This window comes from Trachinotus anak, unplaced genomic scaffold (genome assembly GCF_046630095.1).
Source record: "Trachinotus anak isolate AG129_WGS33_773 ecotype Australia unplaced genomic scaffold, CSIRO_AGI_Tana_v1 ptg000008l, whole genome shotgun sequence".
Classification (NCBI taxonomy): Eukaryota; Metazoa; Chordata; class Actinopteri; order Carangiformes; family Carangidae; genus Trachinotus; species Trachinotus anak.
Genome location: NW_027273859.1, coordinates 25853506 through 25873371, shown reverse-complemented (window position 1 = coordinate 25873371; position 19866 = coordinate 25853506). Strand labels below are relative to the sequence as shown.

Genomic DNA, 19866 nt, shown 5'->3' with positions numbered 1-19866 from the left:
GCCTGCTTAGAGCATTTGTGTCCATGTAGTTTGCACCTTAACCACTCGGCTATTGGGGTTTCCTTAGATTTTTATTTTAATCTTCATTTTAGTGGAATTTCCTTCAGTGTTAAATTGTAGTAATAGATATTAATTTTCTTGGTACTGCACAGTTAATAGGAAACTTTATTCTGTTTGTTTCTTATTGTAATTTTTTATTTATTTTTTTATTGTAAATTTTGTTGACTAGTATTGTTAATTGTATTGTCTTGTATAGAGGAATTTTACATTGTTGCATGTTCAGCTGAGCAGCTTTGCACTGACAGACAGAAGTTACAATGGCTACTAACTGGAATTAGTTTATTGATATATTAATATCAATTTTCCTTTTAATTAGTAGGAACTTACATGGTCCTTTCTCAGAGCCTGAGTAAGAATTTACAATCACACATCCCTCCCTGTCGTCCTGCAGGCTACAGCACTGAGCACTCCTGCTCCTCCAGCCTGTCGGACCTCACGCATCGCAGGAACACCTCGACAGGAAGCAGCGCCTCGGGGGGCCTGGGCTTCACTGCAGACACACCTACAGAGGGCGACAGGGACGCCGGACGTCCAGAAAGACCCCCTCGACCCCCGAGGCCTGTCTTACCCCCTAACAGGCTCCCCAGGTACAGACAGATCACGTCAGTGTCCCTGCCATAGGATTGCGAGGGTTTACATTCATCTTGCTTTAGATCTGGTTGAGTCCTGTTCTAACTAGATTTACTGTTGTTTGTATTTCAGGAGGAAGCAGGACTCCGTGGAGAGTCACCCCTCCTGGGTCAATGACACTCGCATGGATGCTGACGACATTGTGGAGAAAATTGTCCAAAGCCAAAACTTTGCAGATATCAACAACACTGAAGGTACAGTGGGAGTGAAGGTCGCTGCAGAGTAACAGCACGTAGATTACGTAGTGATCTGCCGTCGGTAATGTGAACAGGACGTAGAACGTTCTGCAAAGTATAACCTAAGAAGTGATTAATAGATTTACAGCTTAAAACAATAGGAAAACAAATACAGCCGAAGCAAAAACACTGAAAGGTTTAGTCAAAGCTTCTGTAAGTGATCGTCCACGCCGCTTGATGTCGCACTAGAGCACCACAACCCCTCCCTCTCCTCCCTTTACGTTCTCCGTCAGCAAGGTGTTACGGAGCCAAGTGAAAGGAGGTCACTGAACACACAACAAGAAGCACAACTAAATAAAGTTACCCTATGGACACAAGAGCCAACAAAAAACAATCTAGCCAACTAGCGAAAGCAACATTTTCCAAGTTAGCTAGCGTTGCCGTGGCTACTGTAGCTGGTCACTAGATGCTAGTTCTCCGTCTCAGTAACGACAGACCAGTATAGACTCCGCGGTCGGACTGAGAAAGACTGACAAACATACCAGCTCCTTCAAGGGAAACTATCTTAACGCTGCATGATGTGAAGTGCGGCCTGATTCATTTTTGTTATGAGACACAGAGTGAATGACAGCAAGTGTTAAAATATGCCAAGTTTTTTTAGGCAGAGGAGGACGTCTGGAGGAGAGGATAATGGGAAACCAGCAGTGATGATATCATTGGTGTGATGGTCTCATCTGTTTATAGTGAATCTCTTCATGTGAAGGTTTTACAGTTAATGTGACAGCGCGTATTGATGCGCCTCTGACTGCCGCACCATCTTTGGGCTGAGCTCTCCCTCAGCTCCAGCTCTGTGCTTTGTCACCTTTTATTGCCCACATGTTGATGCTTCCTGGTTTCTGTCAGCAGCTGCTAACTCTGTGGTTTCTGGCTTTCAGACAGTAACCTGCGTCTGTTCGTTAGCAGAGATGGAACCACGGCGCTCAGCGGCATCAGACTCGGAAACAGGTGAGATGCTCTGCTGCACCCTCACCACACAAGACTTTCTGTTCCTCTATCACTTCCTCTTCTCCTCGTTTCTCAGTGGCCCTGTCTGTGTGGTACGCTCTCTCTTCTTCTTTTCCTCTGGTCACTTTCACTTAAACCGTCCGCAGATTGTTAGTGTTAGTCACGGAAACATTTCTGCTCAGGCTTGATCAGGTGCCTCCCTGCTGCTGATGCATGATGGATAAGAATCTAAACATCTTCAGTACCTGAACCTTTTATCTCAAAGTTTTTAAGTCTCAAACTAAGGGGACTCTTTGTACCCTGCATCATCCTCCTTTATGGAACTGGATTCCCAGCATTTAACAGCAGATTTAATTGCTGATCTAAACAATAGAAGAAGATGATGATACAGGAGCAGTTTTAGAAGTTTCTAAAGACATTTAAATCACTTTTTCTTTCTTCTGTGACTTTAGGTCGCTGTTGGAATTCATAGTTTAACTATTCAAGAAGCTGAAGCAGAGAACGTGTTTTTTGCACAACTTCATGAACTTGAAAAATGCACAGAGAAAGAAAAACAGTTGAAAGGGTTTTAACTCCAGGAACACCTTCAGACTGACACGTTTCAGTTTCAAAAAAAGCCTGAAGAGCCACCTTTCGAGCCAACTCAAACAACAGGAGACAAGAGGCGGAGGAGGAAGGCTCTCAACAGAACACATACCTCCACCAGATCCAGAATAGTATCTGGATCTGCACCAAACTCTATAAACTCATCGAGTTCAACACCATAAATATGTCTCAGATCAAAAATGGCTTATCTCCTAATGTTTAAGATAGTGAATAAAATATTCCTGGATCTGCCCCTTTAACTGGATCAGCACCCAAATTGAATGGGTTCCTCCCTGGTCCATGCACCATCCCTCCACCAAGGCTTCGTCCACACTGCTACATTTTAGTTTTAAAGCTCATCTCTTGTGCTACGATTACGCCTCCCCTCCACGCTGCTCTGGAGTTTTCGAGCAGTTTTGTAAACACTGCCCGTTTTTGTTTGAGAAGCAAAAAGTTGTGTTGCAAAAAACGGAGACCTTTGGAATCGCCCACGGTCGCTCCCTGCTGCTCCCCGTTCATAATATTTTATGTAAAAAAAACAACTGCAGAGTAGAGAATCTGATTCCGTTTACGCCGGTGTGCACATACCCAGTGTTCATGGATGGTCATGTGATAAGCGTTTTCTAATTCTAATTCTAACCATAACTCTAAAACCAAGTCTTAACCCTCAACATGTGATTTGAAGGTGTCTCAAAAAGTGAGGACCGGCCAAAATGTCCTCACTTTCCCAAAATGACCTCACTCTGTTAGTAAACTACTTTTTTTGGTCCTTACTATGTAGCAAGTACAAGTATATACACACACACACACACACACACACACACACACACACACACACACACACATTCTGACTGCTGTCCCTGTCTGTTCGGATGCTTGCAGGGTGTCTGCAGGTGGATACGAGCCTGTGGTGATAGAGAGCCATTAAAATGAGCGTTGACCTGTGGATCGTCCCGTCTTCTGTCTCGCTGGTTTTCCTGGAGCTTCAGCTGGTCTGACGCCGTGAGGGGAAAAACCTCGTCAGTTTGCACTTTATGTGAAATGTGTGTCAGTGCTCGCCTCCGCTCCGCTGTGTGTTGTTGTGATGTTGAGGGCGACTCAGAGTGAAAGCATCGATGCACATAACCTTTCTCTGAGATTACCTTGTGGTGTGTTTACCTGCTTCTGTGCTGCAGTAACAATGTTTTTTTTGTTTTTTTTTTTTTTAGATTTATAGAAATCCTGATATTTCAGGAGATCACACTATCGAGTCATTTTACCTGTTAGGCAACACCAAAATCATCCGTGTGTCCCCAGCTCATTGTTATAACTGATGCTTCATGCTGACACTGTACTAACAACTACCTTTATCCACAGTAAGAGGAAGGAAACAGTGGTTAAAATGACTAATGTCTTATAATTACGGCTGCGTCAGGTTTTAAATGATGCTAGTTTGCAGAGACCATGTGTGGAAAACATTCCTCCATCTCTGGAAAACTGCCGTATGTGTGAGTAATAGAAGGATATTAAAGCCAGTTACAGACAGAGAGAAATCCCCCACTGCTGTTAATACTGTCAGTAACAGGAGGGTAGTGAGGCTGGACTGAAGCTACTTCTCTATGTACTGGGGATGAGCGGATGGTGATGGTTTATGTTCACTTGTGGATACAAACCGGCCACTTCAATATATACGTTTTTTTTATTCCTCCAGAGGTGACACCAATCAATGTTTCTCTGAAGTCAACAAGCTCCTGATTTTCTGCAGGTTACAGGAACTTCAGGTCTTGCAGCCACAGACACTCAGCAGCAGTTTCTCTGTGGAGACAGTTAATAGTTTGTTTTCTTCCATCACGTCAATCTGACACACATTTGTTGCTGCAAACTGTCTGAAATGTCCAGAATCCTTCTGGCTTCGACTTCAGTCCATGTGTAATGACCCAGCAGGTAAAAGTTTCCACCTTTTAAAAAAAAAAACAAAAAAAACTTGTGAACCAAAGCGCAACAGCAAAACAGGATAAAATAACTCAGTGTGCTTTTGAAAGTGCCTCTTAAGGCAGCACATCCAACACTGAATGTGACTGAGAGTTTATAAAACCACTGATCAACTTTTATTTTTCTGTTTGTCTGAAGTTGCTGCTGCTCCCTGTTGATCGGGGAGCTGCAGCAGAAACCTCTTCTTCACTTCGCGCCTGTAAAGTTTCTCTTACATGAGCCTAAAGCACCGTGAGCAGTGCTGGTGACGGTGAGGAGAGAAATGTTGCTTCCTCTGTTTGTCTCAGTCTTGTTAAAACTTTTAGGTGTGACCATTTTGTTTTACTCACTACATGTTTGTTCACTGAGCTACTGCTGCACCGTCGCCACTTCTGCATGAAGGATTCATCAGAAAAGAATTAGTTACCCTCTCCCCTTGGTCATCAGAGGTTTAAACAAATTGTGTGGTCAGTTAAAAATAAAAAAAAGTTTAGTTCTGTGGTACAAACTGCTCTGGTTTCCAGAGTTCACTCCATGAAGAGGGTAATTTCTGCAGTGGCTGTGACTGTAAAGTCTTTGTTGCCCCCTGGTGGAGCAACGGCCTCCTGTTTTTTGTTTTTTTTAAGTCAGGGCCCTTTAGGCAGAAAAACAGACACCAAGAAGGCAGAATAAAAGACAGAAGAATGTTGGAAACCAGCTGGCTGGTTTCTTCTTCTTCTTCTTCTTCTTCTTCTTTTTCTTCTTCTTCTTCTTCAGAAGCAGGTTTTCTGTCTTCTACAGAGACTTAAAATGTATTTTTCTGTTTATAAAAAAAACCTTACAGAAGCCATCACTTAGAGAAATAACTAATTTTTCACATGCAAGCCATTTTAACTTCACAAATCTCTTGAATTAAGCTAAATAACGCTTTGACCCACCAGCTGCTCGTAAATGCAACACTCACTTTAAAGTGTGGTTGGGTTTATTTGACGTGTGCTTGTGTGAGATATTCATCTATAGTCAGTGTTTCACCTGCAGTGGATTCAGATCAGCTCCCTGCCTGCAGAACACTTGGGAACAGTAAAATAATATATTTTAACCAGTTTAAAACATACCCACAGAAAAAAAGCTAAAGTCAATTGAAGTGTACGCTTTATTTTGAATATTTCCACCGCTTTTTCTGTTTGGCGACAAAATAGAGCAGTGGAAACATTCAAAATAAAACATACACTTAAACTGATAGAAGCTTTTTTTCTGTGGGCATGTTTTAAGTGGCTGAAATTCAGTTTTTTGTTTTTTTTGCGTTCCCCGGCTTCTGTGCTCTTGCTGCTTCTCTCAGCTGGAAGCGCACTGATATGAACCTAGTGCAGGTAGAGAGAGAACCACCTCACATTACCCCACGTCAAACAACTATCACTTTAACCAGCAAATGTTTACTTATCAAATAACTGATAAATCAATCAAGAAAATAACTGGTGACATATTTTCTGTAAAGCACCTATCAACTAATCAGCTTCAGCCCCTAATTCAGCTGCATCAGAAATTAATAATCCTTTTTTTGTCAGACTCGGTTCTTTATCAACATTGACATTATATTTCCAGCAGTTTCATTCTTCTAATTTCACATTTCCATCACTTTACACGCCCCTGTTTGGTTTATTATTCACACTGTTAGTTATTCACACATTTGGGGATGAACCACTGAGTTTGGGTTTGCGTCACCAGAGCCTTTAGTATTCCTTCAAAGCATTTATTTATATATTTTTGTTCCTCGTTCTTTTAATTTTTTTTGTCTGGAGGTCAGTTATAAGCTATGCACACAACTCACCTCCCTGAGCTTTTTTTCTGTTAGTATGTCTAACAAATTATTCTATTGTAAGCTAGTTTAACCTAAATTTATTAGAGAATTGAGTTGGAACTGTTCTTCCAGTCACCACGTAGTTACTACAGTCTGTATGTTTTTTCTGCAGAAATGACCTTAAACAATAAAAAGCTAATCTGATTTTGTCTCTTTGTGTCTTTTTTTTTTTTTTTAAATCATTGCTGTCGTGACATGATTTAAATGAGAAGGATATTAAATACAGCAATGTGTGTGTTACCAAGATATCTGTATGTGTTTGTGCTCTTGCACCTCTGTAATATTCCTGAGAATCTGATTGGTTTAATGAAATGAAGTCTATATTCTACCATTGTACACACAATTACACATTTTTTGAAGAGTGACTGATATTTTCTGACTAAATATCTTTAAATTACAAAAAGCCCCTTCAAAAATATGTTCCCGTTCTGAAGTCATTCTAGTTTTTTAGTTATTTTAAGCCTTTGTTAGATAGTGACAGTGGAGACAGACAGGAAATGGATGGAGAGAGCTGGACTATGACATGCAGCAAATTGTCCAGCTAGCTGGGAATCAAACCGGGAACTCGCTGCTCAGGGGATTTGAGCCCATGTGATATGTGTCCTAACCACTGGGCTGTAAGTTTGCCACCAGCATTAACCACAGTTACTCTGTTGACAGATGCAGATGTTGCCAGAGTGACATGATGTTTTAACTGGTTCAGTTTAATTGTTCTTAAATCTGGACTCTGAGGACAGTTCAGTGTTGCAGTCACCATTTACCTCTTCTCATAATCAACACCTGTTTCACTGAAAGTTATTTCTAAATTATTATGAAATTTTCTCAAGGGTTCAAATTAAATAATATTCTCCACTGGAGTCCACCTACTGAGTAGGAGGGCAATAGAAAGAAGTTTACAGAGTTTAATTAAATAGCGAGTAAATAAAGTGCAGAATTTTGTTGTTGATTTAAAAGTTGTGTGGTGCCAGGTCAAATATTTCTCAGGCAGATGGTTCTGCTGTGACTGATACTTTATTATATGTGACATTATTAGTTTGTGAATATAACTGCATCAGTGTCTTAAGTGCCATATTCCTGTTGTAGTTGCTCGAGGTGGAGCTAGTTTTTAACTATTTATGCACAGATAGATAGATGGGTCCAGTGGTTCTCAGCTCAACGGTCACAAGAGAAATCTGAGGGGTCGTCAGATGATTAATTAGAAAGAGGGAAAAACAAAGTTAGAAATCTATGTTCATGTTTATCCACTCTTCTATAAACATACTTAAAAAAAAAGATATTTTATTGGGCATTTTGTGCCTTTATTTGACAGGACAGTAAATTTACTTGTGTAACCTTTACTTTTATGTCTTTAAGGTCTTGTTTTGTTGTGTTAAATGTGATTGTTGTAAATTAATTATGCGTGGTTATTTGTTTCATTTCAACTCATTTTACATTGTAAAAGAGATAATGAATCTCAAGAAAATTAATAGTTGAATGAATAAGAAATGCATGAATCTTTCCAGCACTTGAAATAGGGAGAATTATCAATAATCACTGAGGATTAAGATGTTCTGTGTTAACTCTGAACAGAGAGCCATTTAAACTTTGATGTAATGAAAACCATTCCAGAAAAGCGTATCAACTCTAAATGGACTCGGGTGACAACATCAGTATAAACGCATTTTCTAAACCAAACTTAAACTGTATTTTAAATTCTAAAAGATCTTTTATCATTGAGAAACTGGTGATTCTCCACCTTCAACAGTAGAGGGCGCTCTACACTACTTTATTGGATGGAAACCTGTGTGTAGCTTTGCTGTGTAGACAGGTTTCAGTAGTTATTAGTAGAGTGGTGATTTGAAGTCATGCTCTTAGGATTTGTTGTTTTTTTTTGTTGTTGTTTTTTTAAAAAATATATATATATTGAATGTTTCTTTATGCTGCACTGGGGGCAATTTTCATGTGATTTTGAAGTTTGTACCCTATAATACTGTGAAAACATCAACCTGTATTACCTCATTTTTTATCAGGTTTTTACCCCATTAATATGTCACCATATTACCATTTTTTAATCCGAACATTGCACTGATATAACCACCTCATAGTAGCAGGTTACCACATTGTCACCAAAATATTATCATACTATTACAACATAGTTTTGCAATCTTTAAATGTGTTTCCCCATTGTTACGCTTTGTTCTTATCACTCTGTTACATAAATATTACCCCAGATATACCCATTATTAATACTTGGTTATTACCTTGGTAATTAAATGGTATTACTTAATTATGTCCTCTTAATTATCAAACTATTAGCCACAATATTAGTGAGCTGTAAAGTGCTACCAGTGTATATTATATTACTGGACTGTAATTATTGTTGCATTTTACTGTGTATGTCACTTTAATGTTGCAGCTAGTGAAGATGGGGCGGATTTTGATAACCTAATGAAGTGGTCAGCAAGTGTACTGGTGTAATGTTCAATTGTCCACATACTTTTGGCCATTTAGTGCATCTCAAAATATCCAGACACAAGTTGGTGATGACATTTTTTTCAGGATCCTTTATTTCAGATATATGACCAAGAATGCACTGAAAATCTATTTTAACTGCAGTTTGAGTCAATTCAAATACTTTAAAAACTTTAGATAAATATCTTTTTTCATGACTTTCTGAAATTCCATGTTTGATTACATGCTTTAATGCACAACATGTAAAAGTTAATACTAAAAAACGTTTAGTAACGGCATTGCAGCAGGACTTCAGAAATAAAAAGCTGAGTTTTATTACCACTTTTCACAAAAGATCAGCCACTGGCTTCAAACTTAATATTCTCCACAGATTCTTCAAATGTCTGGGTCAAGCAGCAAACCTCCCATAACTGGTTCAAAGTCTATTTAAAATGAGCTTACTTAAATCTTAACATTAAAATCTGCTTCATCAGATATGACCACTTTGTTTTTTCTTTGTTAAAGTTGCATCATATTGGTCACAATATCTCGATGAAGCTTCCTTCATGCACAGGTTTCTGCGGACGCTGTTTGCGTCAGAGCTTCATGTTTTCACCACAAAGAACAACACTGAATTCTGCTGAACAGAGAAGACCTATTTTCTGTGGAAAGCCATAAGGTGATGGATTCAACACCATGGGGGAATCACTACATTTGTACAATAGCTTTTATATTTCAAAATCCATATTTACATCTAACTGATATCAAGGAGGTTTTCAAATGAACTCTCTCACATGAGGCTGCCCCCCCCCCCCCCCCCCCCCCCCCCGCTAGATTTCCTCCTCTCATTTCCTGGAACTACTGTCCCGACTCTGTCTTGTGTACTTGACTTATAAAATAAACATGGAGTCCGGACATTAATTTTGGCACTTTCACTGCAGACAAGTGGTTTAGTCAAAAGTAATTTGTGATTTGAGCAGGAAGTGTGTCAGAGGATTAGAAGGTGAATGGCTGACACACCTTTTATATTCTGATTAAAGATTACCTGGGGAAATCACCTCCAGGTCCAAGAAATCAATGTGCCCGTCATCCTAAAGTCGTTCTCTGTTGACTTTCGCTATGTATTCAACTCTCTCTTGCGTTTCTGACAACACCTGCTCCAACTATCAGGTTGAAAGTACATTCAGCAGTCTATAAATCTCAACTCACCACGTTCACCTAGCAATCCATGTATTATTATCTCTGGCCGCTTGTTATGTACACAAAAAACCCACAAAAGAGAAACCCAATGAATGTCTCATGTACTTAAGTTTGTAAAGGTTTTATGTTACTGTGAAGGGAGAGTTGTGCAACCTCACAAAAGGGTCAACTCAGCAGTGTTTTGACAGCCACAAAAGCTCAGACAAACTGGATCTGCTGCATGTTGTATAACAACTTTTCTGTTCCCAAGCATGGCCTCCACTCACCAAGGCCAGCAGTAAGAACCGTCAGGCCTAAATCTGTTGGTCAAAATGCAAAATTTCATGAAACTGGCCCTTTAAAATTGACAAAAAAAAAACAAAAACAAACTGCGAGTAGTAAAAGTGTTTGTGAACCATAGATTAGATAAATTGTACATCACTGTAAAAAAATTCTCTGATGCATTTAGGTTAATTGGTGATGCAACTGAGTGAGTGAGAAAACCCCGTGCTTTGAGCTAAATGCTAAAAGCTAACATGCTCAGGATGCACCATGTTCACTGTGTTAGTTTAGTGTGTTAGCATGCTAAGATTTGCTAGTTAGCACCAAACCCAAAGACCAGCTGAGGCAGGTACCTGATCATAACAGTAGTCTGCAAATTAAACTAGTCATCTTAACTGAACTGAATTTATCACAATTAATCCAACTGTTGTGTTGTTGCTTCATCCTCCTGTGACCATGAATGTTTATTTCAGTCTGAACAAAGTCAGGTCTGACCAACAGTGCCAGACTTCAAGTCATGCTGCAAGCACGGCTACGTGAATTCAAACTTTTTTTCAACTTAAATCGTTCGGTAGAATATGCAATGAAAAATACAAACCATGACAACAGCACAACAAAGAATTTAATTTGCCTTTACTAGTTTTTTAAGGCATCTTCACAGCAGGTATATTAGGAGCAGTTATTTGCTCATAGTTACAACTATGTTCTCTTCTGTGCAAACTAATCTGAGGTTCTTTTATGACTCGTGTACACAAATCTGAACCTACTGCCCCTACAGCCCCCAGAATCTACAGATTTATGGTTATTATGTTGATAATTAGCTCCTAATATTTGGAAAGCTGATGTTTAAGAACCAGAAAAAGTACAGTACAGGAAAGATCAAAGGCCTGCTCAGTATTTTAGTTTGTTTTCCATTCCTGGCTGTCAAATCTCTAACATGGATGCATGACAGAAATCTTTGTCCAATACATATCACGTTACCATCACTTAAATACCATGGATTACTAATTTGACTAGAAATGGAACCAATCATTTTTGCAGCAGTGATGGGACTCAAAGAAAAACAAACTCATTTTCACCCCTGACAGAAACGTAACATTGAACAGAGGTAAGAGTATCATCAGCAAAGAATGACACACTATCAAGATTTGCTAAATAAAACGAAGGTTTATTCGGGAAAGGCTCAACAATCAGAATAAATCCATACGACCAATAAAGCATGCGTGAGCATTTCAGTTAGCTTAGTAAGCTACACATTCACATTTAAAATTTTACAATCTTTTGAAACACAGTCCATAAAAAAACATAAAATTCCTTCAAAATTTTTTATTCTCTTAACATCATAAAACACAGAAATAAAATAGATCTTCAAAAATAGAGGAAATTATTATGATTATCCTGATTTTTTTTTTTTTTTTTGGTTTGATGCAATCTGTCTCCTCCCTGGCTTGCAAAAGTTGTTGTTGTTGCCGTAGCTGATGGAGGTCAAAGGCCGGTTCCCAGTTTACTCAAGCTTCACTCCAACACAGGGTTTCATCTGTAGACACACAAATATACAGAAACCAAAGGCAATAAATTCATCAGTGTACATTAAAGTTCCTGCCCTAAAGTGACAAGAGATTTGTGATATACTGTGTGCTACCAAGTTAAATTTTAGTTGAAATTTAGTGAATTGCTTTACACAAGGCCAGAAAAGAAAGCTCCTTGTGCTCTTCAAAATAAAAGCACATGGATCAAGGAGTGGGATAGTGAAAAGATGAGGTGGATTGTGGCTCATTGGCTCAGTGTAAATTTAAAGATACTAAATATTGAAGAAGACGCTTAAACACTCTGATCTTAATGTTGTCTTTTTCATTGCTATCACTCCAGCTGTGACGACTTGGCACTGATGCACAGATGATTAAAAATTAACATTATAAAATAAAATAAAAAAAACAAACATTATTTGTTTATCTTTTTGATTCTGAGTCAAATGCAAAAAACAAACTTGTTTAGAAAGAATCAAAATGTTGCACAAATATATGTACATTAATTATGTGCAGCTAGTACGCTGTTGCAGGCGAGGGGTGAGTGTAAGTCACTGCTTTATACCACCATCTGTTCATGTTTTGGCACCTGTACAACCTGATGCCTTAAAGACAGTGGCAGCGTTTGTGGTTTCACAGTTAAGTGCAAAACAATTGACACTTAATGAGGCTTGACACAGACCTCCATAGTAAGGATTAAAGGATTGTTCTGACATTTTGGGAAATATTTGTTGCTTTAAATGAGAAGCTTGACACTAATCTTATGTCTGTGTGTTAAGTATTGAAATTATTAGCTTAGCTTGGCACAAACACTGGAAGGAGGGGCAAACAGCTAGCCTGGCTCTGTCCAAAATTGAAATATACACTTGCAGATTCATTTAATTAGTGGAATTTTTGTGATAGGTGCTAATGTTAGAGACCTGAGCCTTAAAACGAGCTGTCAGGACTTCTGTAACTTTGTGATGTCACAACAAAGCAGTCGCCGCTCTTAGCCAAGCCCCGCCCACGTGGACCCACCATCCTACCTTGCAGGATTTAGTGTTTATCTGAAATCTGCTATATTTTTCTTCAGCCAAGTGTAAAATAAGGGACCTACAAAGTGTCAGATTTTAGCATGGAGTTTAACATGACAAATAAATTTCATTCTAGTACAGAGCAGGTAAAAAGCCAGTGTGAAGATACCTTCTTATTTGTCTTGCACACTTTCCTCAGGTGATTCACGTAGTTCACCACCTTCTTGACCCAGGGTTCGTTAGCAGGCACACACAATGTCCTGCCACCTTTGCCCATCAGACTGCAAGAGAACACAGAATCATCCAGGTCAGGTCAGGGCGACAAATGTGATCACGTGCAGTGTGTTTGTACATCCTGTGGCACATCTACTAATTGAATACATCATACATCACACACAGCCTTAACTTACACCATGGCATCAATACTGCAGCCCTGTCCGCTGACTTGTTGACGGTAGTCTGCGACAATATGTTTATCCACCATTTTGTTTTTGACCCTCAAGCAGCAGTCCATGGGCATCTCCGCCAGTGTCCCTGAAAAGACAAAGAAGATCAGATCAGTTTGGTGTAAAGTGACAAAAGTGTTTTGGATATCATCCTCTGCAGGTTTCAAAAGATTCTTCTCTTCACTGAGAACAGATTTCTACAGATCGAATTCATGTGTGTTGCATTCGCTTTTAACAATAACACGTTTTAAAGCAGGAAATGAGAAACAGAACCACCACTGCGGCATTATCCACTTCTCCACTGCCCTTCCCTGTGATCAGGGAGTCCGACTCATTGCATCACCACAACAATAGTCGTATTGTTGGATCAAGCTGACCTTGTGAATGGACAGTACAGAGGAGGATTATGAGCTGATGGTTTGACAAGTTTTAGTACCTTTTTCTGCCTGTACAGTGCGTCAGCGCTGGAATTCATTGTAAGCTGACGACAGCTGTTCTTCATGAAGAGGGAAATCACAAACTTTCACAAGCACTGTTTATGCCCCCAGTATCATACTCTGACGGTGTAATTACTGTGATTTAAGTCCAATTTAAATCATGACTGAATTCACTCACAGAGTTTTAGTTAAAAACACAAAAACAAACATGAACATTAAACAAACAGTGTATGAAAGTGCATGCAAAGTGCGATCACTTAAGTGAAATTCAAATCAACTTCACAACCTAAGTTTTTATTTAGATGCACAAAGTCTTTTGTTAATGAGATTATTATGTGTGCTCCTGCTCTCTCTCTCTCTCTCTCTCTCTCTCTCTTTCTCTCTCTCTCTCTCTCTCTCTCACTCTCTGTGTGTGTATGTGTCAGACTTAGGTTACTTTTGGGGACAAATTTAAAGACTAAAGACCATTTATTTTGGAGAAAATTTGGGAGAAAAGCTGTGTCCCCAATTTGGGAAAAGATTTTTGCATCAGTGGCTAAGGTTTGGATGTGGGTACGTCTCTAGGAAATGAATGCAAGACAATGCAATTTCCCCAAAAATGACAAAAGTGATGTGTGCGTGCATATCTTTCTATGGTTATGTAAACAATTCGGGTCTGAAACCATCAAGTGTGTGTGTGTGTGTGTGTGTGTGTGTGTATAATGGTGGTATCAAGTTTCCATCCCATCAAACGTGTAAACTGTGACATTTTACAGCAAGATAACAAAACCTAACAATACAGACGTCTGGTTAACAAGTGTCAGGTTACATAAGATTTATTGGCTCCTGGGAAACAAGCGACAAAGTAGAGCTCACAGTAGATCTACCTTTGTTCCTTTTGATAACACCTGAGCTTTTATAATATTTCACTTTATTATAATTTTTTTTAACTTAAGATCATGGTCTTGTTCATGTTTTAAACAACACACTTCTGTAAGGTTAATATCTGTAGAAACAGTACAAAAATGATGTCTTAAAAGCAAAAGTAAAATGCGTGCTTGCAATAAAGTTAAAAAAAAAACTTCTTGACAGATCTGCAATGATTAATCAGTTTAATCAATTAATCATTAATTGATCAGTTTGTCTGGTTGATAATTTATAATTTAAGTCATTTTCCAAGCTAAAATGCCAAACATTAACTTGCTCCAGAAATTCATGGATGAGATTAGGAAGATCATTGCTCAAGGGAAAGTTATCATCACTCCGGATGCAGTGACATCCTATCTTGAGTGACAAGCGCAGGATACACACATCACAACCACGCACTCCTTTACACACAGTGTTGCATCATCATTGACGTAACTTGCTTCATTAGCTTTTTTTTCACAATTCTGGGAATTCCAGTGGATAACCTTGAGCTTTTACCTCCTATAGTGCGAGCTGAGAGGGGAAAACCAGCAGCGCCAGATTTTCCCCTCTCACACCAGATCTCACACACCACAGTCCCAGTGTGTTTACTTTGCTCTGTTGCACTGATAAGTAATATTCAGATATAACAAAACTATTTATAGGTATTGTTTAATTTTCCTCTAGTGAAGTGCTGCGTACATTTCAGTATTAAAGTTCTTAATCCACTTTAGCTGAATAATATTTACTTCATACTATATTTTATATATTATACTTTATCCACTATATTATACTGTGCTATTATTTATGTGCTGCACAGACTACAGGTTGTAAAACTCTCCCTGACACAATTATGCAATTCACATTCACTTCTACAACGTAAATTTGAAATGCAAATATAGAAAGCTGCGTTTCCAAGTCAAGGGAAGGACACAGATGTGTGTTTAGACCTCAAATATAGCCCCATTGAAGAATTTCCTCCTTTTCCTGCTGACTTTGTAAACTGCTGCATCTTTTTTGGAGCTGTTTCAAGTGGATTTGTTCAGATAAGTTACATCCTGTTATCCTTTCAAACTCATTTCCCATTACAGAGAGATGAGAGATAAAAGTATTGCGTGTTGGGTGGAAAAGAAAAGAACTTACCTGTGCACCAGCAGGTGATGAAGAGGATGCAGAAGAAGAGTTTGATATCACCCCACGGAGCCATGTCTGGTTGCTGAGCTGGTGAGTTTGTCTCTTCGTCTCAGTGGCAGCTGATTGGCTGATTGAGAGCCTGTTCTCCCTTTCAACACCTACAGTGGCAAAGGAAGTGAAGAGACTGGCTCTGTGCGACAGCATTTATACCCTATTATTGGCGTCCAGTTTAGTTTCACTTTTATATTCCTGACCCCTCCTCTTTCTGTACCTCACAAATCAACCATCCTTGTACAATCTCCTGCACTTACTAAACAGATGTAGTACTTAATGCTTACACCAAGGTTTCCCACTACACTGAGGTTTTACTGATGTCCTTCACTTGTAAGACACTTTGGATAAAAGCTTCTGCCAAATGAGTAAATGTAAATATAAATGTAAATGTAAATGTAAATGTAAATCTTCTCATACATCCCAAAAGTGTCAGCTTGTGACACTTCTCTTATTTCTGAACAAATACAAATGCCAGCAGTTAGAGATTTAACATTTAACATTTGCACTTCAAAAAATGTAATCGTCATTGAGACATATGGCTCTGACTCTTGCACTAATTCAAAATTATAATTGTAGAAAAGAAAAAAAGAAAAAAGAACTTAAATAGGTGAGATGACTGTGATTTTTTATGTGCCTCAGGGGAGCATTTTGGAATATTTCTGGCTTCTATTTAAGTAATTCCCAAGGAAATAGAAAAACAGCTGTTACAGTGTCCTCTCTTCACTGTGGGTGGGAAAGGATTGAAATTTTGACCTATATAATAAAGTGCTACATTTCCCACGTTATTCGAAGTCATAGTGAAAGTCACCACAATACATGTTCAGACAGGAAAAATCTAACAGAACTATCAAAGTATCAACCACAAATAAGCTGCGGTGGACTTTAAATGATTTGATGATGAAGTCCATGTGTTTCACTATAAACTGAACAAACTGTGTTTCTACTCAGTTCTCAGTAGACTGAATATGAAGATGGACGTAACCTCTGTGACATCTCTCACAGGTTTCTGAAGAGCGGATTTGAAGCTCAGGCTGGGCGTCTCTGCTGCCGCCGTCTAACTCCCAGCTAATCCAAAAATGGGCAAAGAGGTGATGCGTGTGGCGCCGAGACTTTGGTGCATGCCAAACCGCGGCAAGCACCTGCTCCCGTTAGCATCGTTAGCAGAGCTGGCCGTCTTGCTTGAAGGCTAACCCTACCTGATTCATATAACAAAATTACACTGTAAATCACAGTCTGTATTATAAAATGTTACTAAAATTACATTTATATAAATGCGTTCAGAAAAGAACATTATGTTACCTGAATAACATTTTTGTACCAACCTAATAAAGAAAAATGTTAGTGTGTATTTCATATTTATACAAAATGTAAACTAGTGTCATATTTTATTTGTTTTCCAATGATATCCATGCAATTCTTAGCCTCCTGTTCTTTCTGATTGCCACCTTTACAAAAGAAATACTTAAAAGTTAAAAAAAGGACAAAAACAGATATGGTGAAAGACAGACACTTGGCCAAATATATATATATGTATGTATATATATATATACATATACATACACACACACACATATATATATATATATATATATATATATGTGTGTGTGTGTGTGTGTGTGTGTGTGTGTGTATGTATGTGTGTGTATATATATATATATATATATATATATATATATATATATATATATACTTAGATTTTGAGAGCATTATTTCTTCATTTCACTTTCAGAGTTTGTAACACTTCCCCTCAAAACCCTGCCCTGTGAAATAGGGGCTGCACTCAGATTGGCTGTTTACAGAAATGCCATGTACTTCTGTTTGAGTCCTTCTCCTCGCACTCTGTGAAATTTCTGCTCTCTCTCTCTGATTTCTGTGAGGCAACCCTGTCAAAATTCCCCAAACAACACAATGATAAAACAGGCACTGTTGCAGATGGCTTTGCTTTGCTTCTTACAGAGCACATCAGTTTTCTGCTCTGAACATAACCGGCTGATGCTGTTTAGCATTTTTGTGCAATCAAGTTTCATAATAGCTGTCCGTGCAGTGCGAAAGGGAAGAACATGAGAAATAAACTCCTCAACTGGGTGAACACAAAGCTGATTCACAAACTGCCTCTGCCAACTCTCTGCAGTTGCCTTGTGTCCTGATACATAAATAAACTCTAATTATAGAGAACAGGCTGATTTTTCCACAGAAATAATCAACCTCTCCTACGGTGCGGCTTAAAAAGTTGAACTTTTCTCAAATTCTATCGTGAGCAAAGAGACGCAACAGAATCACAATAAACTGCAGAATGTTTTTCCTTTTTAAACCTGCATATGGTTTGGTTTAAGAAAAGTATGTTTTCTGTGCTGCCGATCGTGGTGTCTCGCTGGGAGCAGGTGGTGGTGAATGTTGGCTGACAAGAGCTTCAGCCATCGTTGTCTTTACAATGCAAAAAGTTGCAGTACGCCCTCAGACCAGTGCTACGTCTTCAGGGCAGATTGGACGCTGCGTTGAGTCGCGAGCAGAAAGCGATGAAACTAGCTAGCGAGGACAGAACCGACAGAATCAGGAGTTAACATTGGTTTTGCTTTCCATCGCTGGAGATCGCTCTTGGCAAATAATGAGTGAAGTTTGATGCTGAATTTACGACATTTCTTCGAGACTGGTAACAAATGTTAATGCTAACGTTAGCTAGTAATAGAAAAATTAACAAATAGCTCCTTTAAGTTTAGGCAAAGACTGTTAATTAGATGTGATACAGTAGGAGCATTCTGTCATGTGCTTTAAAAATCCTTTTTCAGAGGAAAAGAAAAGGAGAGACTCTACTCTTTGCAGAAACTTGACGGTAACGCCTGAGATGGCACATGATGGAATTCTGTTAAGTTATCATAAATCTGCACCCTCTGGTTCCTTTGTGCTTTTCATTCGAACAGTGTGGTTGACCAGAAATGGATCTGAACAAAATGCAGAGTCAGATCAAACATTTGCATTGTTACACACTTCCTTTGTTGATTTGTTCCCACGTGAGAAATGATTGACACTTCACTGGAAAAACTGTGATTCGAGTGAAACTGATACCACCTCATTTGAATAGAGTGTCTGGAACGACTTTCTCTTCCCACTTACTGTAGGCCCTATTGGGGAAGTTGACACCATGCAGTGGTCTCTTTACGCTGACATAAAATTTAACAATATTTAATTTCTGCACTGTCAGATTTAACTCTATAATCACTTTGTTGCATTGTCATGAACAAATATTTAACTGTGTGTTTGGTCACACATTACAAGTGCCAATGGAGCATTTGCAGGGAAACTTTCAGTTTCTTGTAAACGGCTGTTTGGATGTCAGCCCAGTTTGCCTATTTAATCTCTTGGAGTTTCCCTGCTGAAGCTATTACAGGAAATAAAAGAAACTTGATAGACCTGAAGTACTGTCTGTGGAAGAAAACATGGCATGGATCCAGGTAGTAATCCCTGTCCAAGTGCTGTCAGGATGAACAGCTCATTACACATTTGACAGCAGAACACATTTGCCTTCCCTGAGGTGCCTTTGAGGACAATCTTCAATGGAATAGTTTTGTGTAAAATAACCTCTGCGCTAACACGCCAGATGTGTGCAGGTTTGTAAACGTCAAAGACAGTAGCTTATTAATTATATATGGTGGTTTGGTTGGATGGTGGGTGTGCAAAGTTGATGATTGTGACACCAGAGGTAGACACCTCAGTCAAACAAAAATTTGAATTATCCTTACTTTCTTTGAGTTAGAAAAGAAGAAAAAAAACTATAATGATTTTGATTTTCCATTTTTTAAAAGAGGATACAAGTAAGGAGAGTTTCCCACAAAAGAGTTCCAGTGACCCTTGAGAACCAGTGCTGCTCGCAGATGCACTGTCTTCCTCATATAGGCTTAGTCTACAAATGTTTTCTCCCTTTTTTAACAAGCACAAATAGGGTTGGTTATATACAGTTTGAGATTTAAGGCCTGTCCCTTTAAAACACTTAGCATTTGGGAGAAATTATCATGCTGTTAGATTTGTTTGAAGGTTAAAGCTAGCAAGCTAGGCTTACTAGTACAGTACATATGTATACAGGGCCTCTAATGACTCCCACGTTAAAATGTCCAACTTTACAGCAGAAAAAGCATGTTTACAGCCTGGTACAAGAACATGTTTTGGTCTCTATAGATAAATTCTTCCTGTGATTTTTTAAATATAATTCTCTCGTTTAAATTTTACTAAGGCTTAAAGTTAT

The 19866-nt window shown here is 38.8% G+C and overlaps 2 protein-coding genes across 3 annotated transcripts in view; one reads left to right on the top strand and one right to left on the bottom strand.

The window, feature by feature from the left end:
- Positions 1-6387, top strand: part of eeig1a (estrogen-induced osteoclastogenesis regulator 1a) — a 32495-nt gene extending 26108 nt beyond the window's left edge. Inside the window, exons 9-12 of one of the 2 annotated variants that reach the window (XM_071483821.1) lie at positions 452-647; positions 763-884; positions 1802-1871; positions 3339-6387. In XM_071483821.1, the coding sequence (XP_071339922.1) occupies positions 452-647; positions 763-884; positions 1802-1871; positions 3339-3384 (434 nt within the window). In that variant the 3' untranslated portion in view covers positions 3385-6387. Of the gene's footprint in view, positions 1-451; positions 663-762; positions 885-1801; positions 1872-3338 lie in introns of both variants that reach the window. The other variant, XM_071483820.1, reaches the window with a different exon arrangement.
- Positions 6388-11281: 4894 nt separating this feature from the next.
- On the bottom strand, positions 11282-15766 carry LOC139624579 (C-C motif chemokine 19-like). The gene is made up of 4 exons (XM_071483819.1): positions 15585-15766; positions 13084-13207; positions 12843-12954; positions 11282-11671 (listed from the first exon to the last, which is right to left on the bottom strand). The coding sequence occupies exons 1-4, from the start codon at positions 15646-15648 to the stop codon at positions 11639-11641; spliced, it is 333 nt and encodes a 110-aa protein (XP_071339920.1). The 5' UTR covers positions 15649-15766; the 3' UTR covers positions 11282-11638.
- Between the last annotated feature and the right edge of the window lie 4100 nt (positions 15767-19866).